Genomic DNA, 9,752 nt, shown 5'->3' on the forward strand with positions numbered 1-9,752 from the left:
GTGGGCCAGAGGCCTCATGGGGGGCACACGTGAGGCAACCACATATTGATGTTTCTCTCCTTCTCTTTCTCCCTCCCTTCCCCTCTCTCTAAAAATGAATAAGTAAAATCCTGTTTAAAAGATTTTAACTATCTTGCCCTATTACCCTACTAGGTGAATGAAAAATTATTGGGTGGCATTCTGGGGGTAGAAAACTAATTTCAAATTTTCCTTGACATTGTACTAAACCTGCAAGTCATGGATCCCTTCATCCAGTAACATGCTATGTATGTCTTTGCTAGTATGAACCCAGCCCACACCCCTTTCCAAGTCAGAATGTTGCTATTCCTCTCTCCTCCACTAAACATGGCTCCAGCAGAGGCATATTGCAGAGGCATAATCTGATGTAGAAGTGATGGAACAAACTAGACAATGGCCCCTCTGGTGAGAGACAGGGAGATAGTACCCTGTAATTGTGAAGTAGACTTGTGATGTGGCTGGGGCTTGGGTGGGACACTCCTCTGCCCAGACATCAGCCCCGTCTCCCACCTTAACTGGAGTTCCTTCTGCTTTATTCAATCATCGTTCTAAGCCGAGTACAAGTTTATCATTCTCTACTACAGTGTCCTAACCATATTTGTAGGCTCCCTTGGTACAATTTCTTTTGGGGTGGTCGATACTGCTACTGTGAATGCCATTGCCCCTTTCTAATATTACACATGACTATTGTTGGCACACATGAAAGCTCTTGGTATTTTAGATATTAGTATTTCATTTCACAATGTAAGGGAACTTTATGTTTACACCGTTTCTTACCTGTTCCCCAAGAACATATCCATACCATCTGCAAGTAATGACAATTTTGTTTTCTTTACCAAAACGATAGACTTTTTCCTCTTTACAATCTCATTACACTGGAAAGAACACCTAAAACAATATTTAATGATATTGGTGATAATAGGTATATTTGCCTAGACCCTGAGTGTAATTGCTTTTTTTCTAGTGGTTTAGCAGCACTTGTGTATTTGTTAGTATGGGCACACTGAGAAATGCAGCCTGCGAAAATCTATTTTCCTCAATGGTTTTTAATCATGGGGTGTTTTCTTCCTTCATATGCTCTTGATCACCCATCCATCACTAAAATAAGGTCAGTAGCAGTACTGTCTTTACTGGCCGAAGTCATTCTCTCTATGTCTCCATTTAATCATTGTCTTCAGATACCACACATACACTTTTATCATACTATGCTCTAGATATTGCAGATGCCTGTTGCTGTTGAGAGCTGGATCATTTTTATGAGCTATTCTGGATATAAATGAGGTGGAGCAGACCCTGGGAAGCTGAACCAACTTGTGATTAAAAAATTGGACTCTATGTTTCATAACTCCTTTCCACTTACATCTCAGTGGATTTCCACTTGAAGGAATCCTTTCATTGGAGGAGTGAGTTTTGGTGACCCTGCTTGCCTGGTGCCAGTGGAGTGTCTGTTGGTGAGAGAGGGACAAAGATACCTAAGTTTTGCGATACAGCAAAGGTTTAGGGACATCAAAAATCTTCTCCATAAGGCTACTAGTACTGTGAGAGCAGAAACATGAGACAAAACTTTAAAAAAGAGAGGGAAAGCTTTAGGTTGTTGAAGTTTGGGCTGTGGGCGGGGCGGGACTGCTTGACCTAAGGGACAGGATGACCAGAGAGGTGGGAAAGCACCAGGTGGCCTTGCTGCAGTCCCAGGCCAGGAAGCTTCTAAAAATCAACATGTAGAATTGGAAGGGATTTCCATAGGCATGTTTTCCAAACCCCAAAGAGACCTACCAATGACAGAGAGAGAAGCGTGGATTGTGTGCATTGCGTTGGAGGATGGAGATTCTTGGGAGTTTGTAAAACACTGCTTTAGGTAGTTCTCCACCTGTTGGGTGAATAAGACTGAAATGCAAGTAGGCAAAGGGCTTACCGATGAAGGAACTGAGAAACAAGGGGAGGTAAGATGTCAATAGGGGTTGAAGAAAAGTGTTAAGTTATGGGCTGTACCAAGATGCCTGGCAAGTTGAAGAATCTGTTGAAGAAATAAAATTTCCCGATATGACTCAGCGAAGATTAGGTAAGACTTTGACTCAATAACACCCAGGATCATTTTGACAAACGCGGCCTTGGAGTAAATAAGCGGGTCCCATTAATTATGGGCGCTGATGAAGATGCACTGGACCCTACTGTGTGGAGAATGCATGCCTGTGTGTTTCGTTAACCCGGTGGGCAGTGAGGGGAAACGTGCCGTGACGCCACATCCACGTTTAGCGCCAAGGCACACGTGGAAGCAGTGCTGGCTCAAGTCACAATGCGGTGAATTTAACTTCGCGTGAAGGAGATTCCCAGTCCGAGATGTGCGGGGCGCCTGCGCAGTGCGCCTAAGGCGCCCTGCGTGCGGGAGCTGAGAGACCCCCGCCCCTGCCCCTTGCCTTACGGGGGCACGCGCACGTGGAAAGGGACGCGCACGCGCATGGAAAGGAAGCTCAACCTCCCACTACACCTAGGGGGCGTCTGAGGAGGGGGCGACTCCCACAGGAGCTGCGTGCAGAGTGGTGCTACCGGGAGACGGCTGTGGCGTCCTCAGCCACAGCGCCACCGCCACCCAGACTTCTGTGCTCTGGACTCCGGCACGGGGGGCGGACTGACTGACATTCCCGCCCCCGCCCCGACCTCGCCCCCGCCTCATCTTGTCTTAAGCCTGTGGCTCGCGGACTGAGGCGTCTCTCTCTCTCCGCCCCTCGCAGCGGCCCTTTCTCTCCGCTGCAACTCGTCCAGCAGCGGCGACCCGAGCAGCAGCTAGCGCAGGAGCAGGCGGCCTGGAGGATGAAGTGCAAACCGAACCAGACGCGCACCTACGACCCGGACGGCTTCAAGAAGCGGGCGGCATGCCTGTGCTTCCGAAGCGAGCGCGAGGACGAGGTGCTGCTAGTGAGTAGCAGCCGCTACCCGGACCGCTGGATCGTGCCGGGCGGGGGCATGGAGCCCGAGGAAGAGCCGAGCGGCGCGGCGGTCCGTGAGGTGTATGAGGAGGCGGGAGTCAAGGGGAAGTTAGGCCGGCTCCTGGGCGTCTTCGAGCAGAACCAAGATCGCAAGCACAGGACCTACGTGTACGTCCTGACCGTCACTGAGATTCTGGAGGATTGGGAAGATTCGGTGAGCATTGGGAGGAAGCGAGAGTGGTTCAAAGTCGACGATGCCATCAAGGTCCTCCAGTGCCACAAGCCTGTGCATGCCGAATACCTGGAGAAACTAAAGCAGGGCGGTTCCCCCACCAATGGAAACTCCGTGGCCCCGTCCGTGCCCGGGAGCGACCCCTAGTATGTACCGCTCCTGCACAGACCCCTCTGCTTCCCGCCTGTCCTAGAACACCTAGCGTCCGCGCGCCTCCAGCGTCCTGTGCGGGCTTCCCGGGGGAGGGGGGCTCCTTTTGTTTCCTTGGCAGACCTCTGAATCACGCTTGCAAACTGTCTCAGTTGCCAGGCACTGTCTTCAGACAATTTGCACGTTTTTCAGATGCTTTGAGAATCGCTTCTTCGTAGCGCTGTTTAACATAGTTCAGAATGCCTAAACCACTTGGGTTTTCTTTAAGGGTGCCTTCGCTGCTCTCCCAGCCCTTGGGGTGTGTGTTTTGCTTGTGTGTGCTTGTGCGTGTGCGCATTCGCATTTTTGGTACCAGTCTTGTGGTTTTGTAGCGAAGGCATTTAAAATCCCATCACCTCGGTTGTCTGACACCTGCCCCTAATTTTCTTTCTCAAGTTGTTTCCTCAGTCACAGCATTGGCCCTTGTCAGCAAACCATGCTTGTGGTGCCAATTGATTGCAGTGATCAGGTTTGGGTTTCAAAAAATGATTTAAGAAATTTGACATGTTGGGCTCTTGCTGGGCTCGGCAATATTTTTATCTTTAGAAATGTGGTCTGACTTGCCCTTTGCAGAAATTTCTTTATTCATGTGTACATAATTTGATTTGCAAAAACGGTTCACACTGGTAAGTTTTGAGTGCTTGCTTGAAACGACCATTCCCCATGTAGCCCAAATGTAGTTTCACACGGTATTACTTTATGGAGCAGACATTTCTCAGGAAGGTGTTGTTAGACAAGCACACCCATAAATCTTATCAGGAAAACTATTCATAGAGTATGATGAAGCATGCTCAAATTCCAACACTCGTTGCCCCTTTCTCAGTACCCTTAGAAGAACCGTGGTTTTCTCAACAAAAACTAGTTTTTGAAAGAAAGTTATTTCATGTATTTGAATTTAGCAACGTTCCAGATAAATTTCCTGACAACCAGTAACCACAAGAATGGGATCTCTACAGTGATGACGACATCCCAATTGAGTGAGGTACCTTTCTTGATGTCCAGCTGTCACAGACTTTCAAAGTTTCAGGACACGTGAATATTCTCTCTTAAAGGTTTTTTCTCGCACGACAATCTTTTGTTTAATTTACCTTGGTCCTTGCTTGTCATCAGGACTCCCATCTAAAATACTTAAGTCTCTTCGGGAACTATGTTTATTCCCCGGGCACATCTCCCAATAAACTGTTAATACTGTAGTTACACATTTTAGATGTTCACAGGCAAACAGCACTCTGAGAAGTGGAAAAGTAAAGTAAAATGACTTTTTCATGAGATAGAGTTTGGTGTGATAGAAACTATATTGGGGCTTTGAAGTCAGACAAACTGGGATGAAAACTAGTTTCATTTCTACCTTACTGTCTTTCTTCAGCCAAGTTATCTAACTTATCTGATGCTCAGGTTTTTAAAATATGAAATTGGAGATAATAAAAATACATACTTCATAAACTTCTATGAGAAGCCTTTCCTGACCACCTGGGTTAAGATACTCTCTTCTGTGTGTGTCACGGTTCTCACAATGTGTTGTACTTACCTCTTTGCATGGCCTTGTGGCCATTAGACCTCTAAGTCTTTGATGGGTGGGAAGAAGCCTGAATTATTTCCAAAAGGCTAGAATTTACAACATGGAATTTGGATATTTTTTTCTCTGATGGCTCAGCCCCCCCACCCCTTTGCAAAACTGGTATCAGTTCTTTCCTAACTTTTTTGTTTCATAACCTGTAACTCCCTGGTAGAATTGAATTTTTAAAATTTGTTTTTAAAATAAGATTTTTGCCATATATAAACATCTAAATAAAGCATATATTATAGTTAACAATAAATGTTTTCAAAGGAGTGAGGAGTGTAAAAAATTGATACCTTTGGAAAGTCAATTATAAATTTCATATTCTAAATTATGCAGACTTATGAAATGTTTTTTAAAAATTATCTGTTCCTTTGTACAAAAAAATCTTATTTTTAAAAAACAAACTATCTAAGACTTGACCTTTCTTATTCCAACAATCCAAGTGAACTAGTAGGTATTCTCAGTAACCTCAGATTTTTCAAAGTACATATACACTAACTGCACAGAAAATGAATTATTGCTTTGTGACTGTTCCCTACATAAAACTTAATCTAAATGCTGCCACAAAATATTTTGGAGGTTTAATTTGTGCATGGCATTCTTAGAGATAGTAATGCACAATCCTGTGTTTTGACTTCTGTGCTATGTATCTGACAAATGTGAAAGTTAATGTCAATCAGTTCTTAAGAGTTGTTAGCCTGTAAGTATTTGTTGTATTTTATTCAGAAATATTTGGATTGCCCAAATATCTTCAAATACACAATTTGTAAAGCTTCCAAGGCTTTCATTTCTAAATTGCAACAGAATACTTTACAATTATTATATTGTAAGTTATATTTTCAAACTCATGGGCAGTTCTTAGTATATATGCTTCTAGAGTTCAGTCTAAAAATATTAAATGGAAAAAACTAGTCTTTTATTTTGAAATAGAAATAAAAAATCAGACTAAAACAGTTGACACAGAGGCTGACAAATGCAGTGGCATCTATAACCTCCACCCTGCAAGAGTTTAATATACAGTTGGAATTTTCTGTTCAAGAGTCATTACATAGCACCCATGCATTACTTATGTGGTGATTGTACTAAAAATGTACAGGTGAATATTTCAGCTTATACCCTTTCCAGAAAACAGTGCATTGATCTAAGGTAATTAACACTTTGAGTCATGAGTTAGAAATTTGTTTTCAGCATGTTTTTATAAAGGTATTTTCCCCAACTGTACAAGTGCCTCTTCTTATCTTTAAAATAAGTTTTAAGAAGACATGTTGGAATAAATTTTCATTTAATAAAATAGTAAACATTTCAACAATTTTATATTTAGAAACATCTAATAAATATTGGGGTGTGTGTGTGTGTGTGTGTGTGTGTGTGTAAGAGCAGGAACAGGCAGCTCATGAAGTATAATAACAGCAACGTTAGAAGGACCTTGTGGGAGATGGTTTAAAGGGCTCTGAAGCTGAAACTGCTCCCCTCATTTCCTGTACAGTGGAATCCAGTTGTAAGAAGGAGCAATTCCTTCATTAATAGTTGCTTAGTGGGAAAAGGGAGATGAAAGTGTGGCTTTAGAGACTACTGTACTAACATCTGGCCAGAGTTTTCTTTTCCAGGGTTCCTTTTGTGGAAGCACCAAGTAAAACAGGAAATATTTTCAGCATCATTCTAGTATTGTGACCATCTTTCTGAATGACTATTAGTCTGTTAGACTGTGAAGTTTTTGAGGACTAGGACCTAGCCTGATTCCTGCCCATATCCTCATAGGCTAAAACAGTGCTAAAATTTGGAGACATTTGTCTCTGATCCAGAGTTTAGAAATGTCTACTAGTGTAATCTTGATTTCTTAGCTTCATTTGTTAGCTGGACCAATCTATTACTCCCTCAGGCTCTCATCTGGCCTCACAGCAGAACTGCATTGGATAATTATCTAAAGGTTTTTCCAATAAAAAGTGACTAATAAACCATAGTAGACCCTACTTGCCGACTAGAGAAATGGATGAAACAATAAAACTATTAATGAGCCTTTTTTTTTCAGATTTACTTTGAAAGAATCAAGTATATGAACCCAATGATGAATGGAATTATGAAGCACGGTTGAGCTCTTTCATACTGTCAAGAACACAGCTCATCCTATGCTATTGGACACTTCTTCCCTGTTTATTGCAATGACAATTCTCCAAGTTGTTGCACTACCGCTCTATCTACAGACTTCTAATTTGGCACTTATGGCCTTTTTTGTGCTTTTATGATTATGTGGTTATATTTCCCACCAACTTATATGACCTTGAGTGAAAGGACCTTGTTTCCTTAGTCTTTTATATATCTAGTATTTAAGGCATCACTTGAAATATGGTAGATATCACTGAAGATTCATCTAAATAACTAATATTTTGTAGCGACACTGAATGGTAAAGTATTGACTTTCTAATCCAGTGTTAGTACAATAAATGCCTTTTATCTAACATCTAACATACATGTGGCTTTTGTATATCAGGTATCAAATGTTTCAAGGCATCTGTGAGATATTAGCAAAAATTCTTACTCATATGTCTGTGTCAGCTGGGACATTATGTGCCTCCTGATGGTAGTACACTATACCACCTATGAAATATTTTTGCCAAAATTTTGGTCTTAAATCTGACCATGCCTCTAGACATAATTCATAATCTATAGAAAATACAGGGAACAGAGAAACATACACCAGAGAGATGATATCAGCAGAATCCAGACTGCAGAAAACTTTACAGGACAGATGACCCAGTTTCTTCAGTAAATGAATGGCCTGGATGAAAGAAAGAAATGGGAGGATGAACCTATAGATTAAAAGAGACTTAAGAGACATATGAAACAGTTGTAACATGGATTTTTTTAGACACCGATTTGACCAAACTATAAAATACATTTATAAGACAACCCAGATAATTTGAAAGTTGGCTTGATATTTGATATTAGTTGGGATCATGGTATTATAGTTACATTAAAAACATTTATCATCTTTTACAGATACATTCTCAAACATTTACAGTTGAAATGATGTCTGGAATTTGCTTCACAATAATAAGTCTGGATGTTAAATGCATTGCAGATATTGATGAAACAAATTGGTCTCGATAATTGTTGAAACTGGGTGATGGTTAAATGATGGTTCATTATATATGTTTCTCTCTACTTTTGTATGTTTGACATTTTCCATAATAAAAAGTTAATTAAAAAGATATCAGCCCTCTTATTAAAGCTAATATATAAGGTATAGAGAAAAAAGAAGACAAACATTTTTAGATTTTTTAAGAAAATGTTGGTTCTGGGGTGCCACTTCTGGGCCAACGTCAAATGTATAAAAAGAGAGAGGAAGCATACCCTGGAATGGCTAGAGTTTCCCTTGCTACAGACCAATGAGAAGGTTTTCTTTCCTCTTAATTTGGCTCATTGAAATAGGAAGAGGTAAATTCTTACTTATATCTATTAAAAATGGGAATAGATTCTCATGTTCTGTTAAGCAGGATTTTTGGCACTTATAGTTCAGTTCATACAAATATGAAAAATTAAAGAAGTGGAGTCTCCAGGGAACAAGATATGGAATTTTATAAAAATCTACAAAATGCCATTTTTAATACTTTTTTAGGGGAATAGTAGCTGCAGACTTGTTAGTTGCACATTCATGTAATTTTGAAGTTATGTTTGAAGGTAGGTGAAACAGGAAAGTAAGTAGTCAACATTCTTGACTGTACTGAACCATTTTGTTTTTCAGACTGCAGATATTCCTCAAGTTTTGGACTTTACTTGGAATTCTGTAAAGGCCAAAACCTACTAGGTCAGAGTCAATGAAATTGTGCTGAAATCAACAGACATGGGGGCTTCCCTGACATTTTTCATGGGTCAAGAAGGAGCAGGCCCAAAGAATAACATTGGAAGACCCTTCCAGGGAAGATGAACATCTTCATAAGTATGAAAGGCTGTGAAACTGAAGCTGCCCATTCCACTGCTGCTTTCAAACTGTGTCCCAATCCCAAGAGCAAGCAGTTCCCCAGAAACAGTTGTTTCCTGGAAAAGGGAAGATGAAAGGTTAGCCTCAGAGCCCTTTACTCCCCACATATGGACAGAGATTTCACTTCCAAGGTTCCTGTATTACAATGAACAGAAAAAATCCAGAAAAAAATCATTAATCTTTTTCCTACAAGTTGTTTTTAACCTGACTTTATAATAAGTTTAGCAGATTTTTTTTAAATTTTGAAAGCAAACAAGGCCAGGTGAATAGAACTGTAGGTGGTGGCTGTAAGTTAAATAGTGGTTAGAGTCAAACAAGCCATGGCTCAAAACTGTGTTGACCATCTAATACCTGTGTGACCTCTGCCAAGTTACTTCTCTAATCTTCAATTTTCTTTTCTGTAAAATGGGGATAATTAGAGTCCCTACCTTTGTAAACAACACTGCTTCTGAGAAGCCTTTCTCCATCTTCTAGGGTGTGGTATACTATTGTGTTCCCAGGTGCCCCAGTGCTTTATTTTGTAGTCTTATGAAAATTACATTATACTTACTAGCCTGAGTGTCTCTACCATCTGGACTCTGAAGTCCCATGGCATGGGGACCCAGGCTAGCATGGAGCTTGGAACATGGTACCCCATAGGTACTCACATATAAATAATTGTCAACTCCTACTTGTCAAAAATACATTGCCATTATTTTACCAGGTATTCAAGTACTGGAAAGTGAGACACTGTAAGACTGTGGTCTGAACTCAAATTTCTCTCTATTGGGAAGAATATTTTGTGTATACTTCATGTTCACATTTTTTAGAATCTTTCCGTACCAATTATTCCTTACTTCTTAGCTTCAT

The 9,752-nt window shown here is 41.0% G+C and overlaps 1 protein-coding gene across 2 annotated transcripts; it reads left to right on the forward strand.

The window, feature by feature from the left end:
• Nucleotides 1-2,717: 2,717 nt before the first annotated feature.
• NUDT11 (nudix hydrolase 11) lies at nt 2,718-7,164 on the forward strand. 2 transcript variants are annotated; one of them, XM_037155028.2, is made up of 2 exons: nt 2,718-3,320; nt 6,954-7,164. In XM_037155028.2, coding segments are annotated over exons 1-2 (495 nt in total). In that variant the 5' UTR covers nt 2,718-2,826; the 3' UTR covers nt 6,955-7,164. The 2 variants fall into 2 exon arrangements, with proteins under 2 accessions (XP_037010923.1, XP_053526615.1); XM_053670640.1 differs by lacking the exon at nt 6,954-7,164 and having other exon boundaries at nt 2,718-3,321.
• Nucleotides 7,165-9,752: the final 2,588 nt, after the last annotated feature.

The sequence above is a fragment of the Artibeus jamaicensis genome, unplaced genomic scaffold, assembly GCF_021234435.1.
Source record: "Artibeus jamaicensis isolate MK-2021 breed Jamaican fruit bat unplaced genomic scaffold, CSHL_Jam_final contig_60, whole genome shotgun sequence".
In the NCBI taxonomy this organism is placed as follows: domain Eukaryota; kingdom Metazoa; phylum Chordata; class Mammalia; order Chiroptera; family Phyllostomidae; genus Artibeus; species Artibeus jamaicensis.

What these genes read in the sequence shown, in the direction of transcription:
- NUDT11 (XM_037155028.2), top strand. Translation starts at nt 2,827, where the DNA reads ATGAAGTGCAAACCGAACCAGACGCGCACCTACGACCCGGACGGCTTC.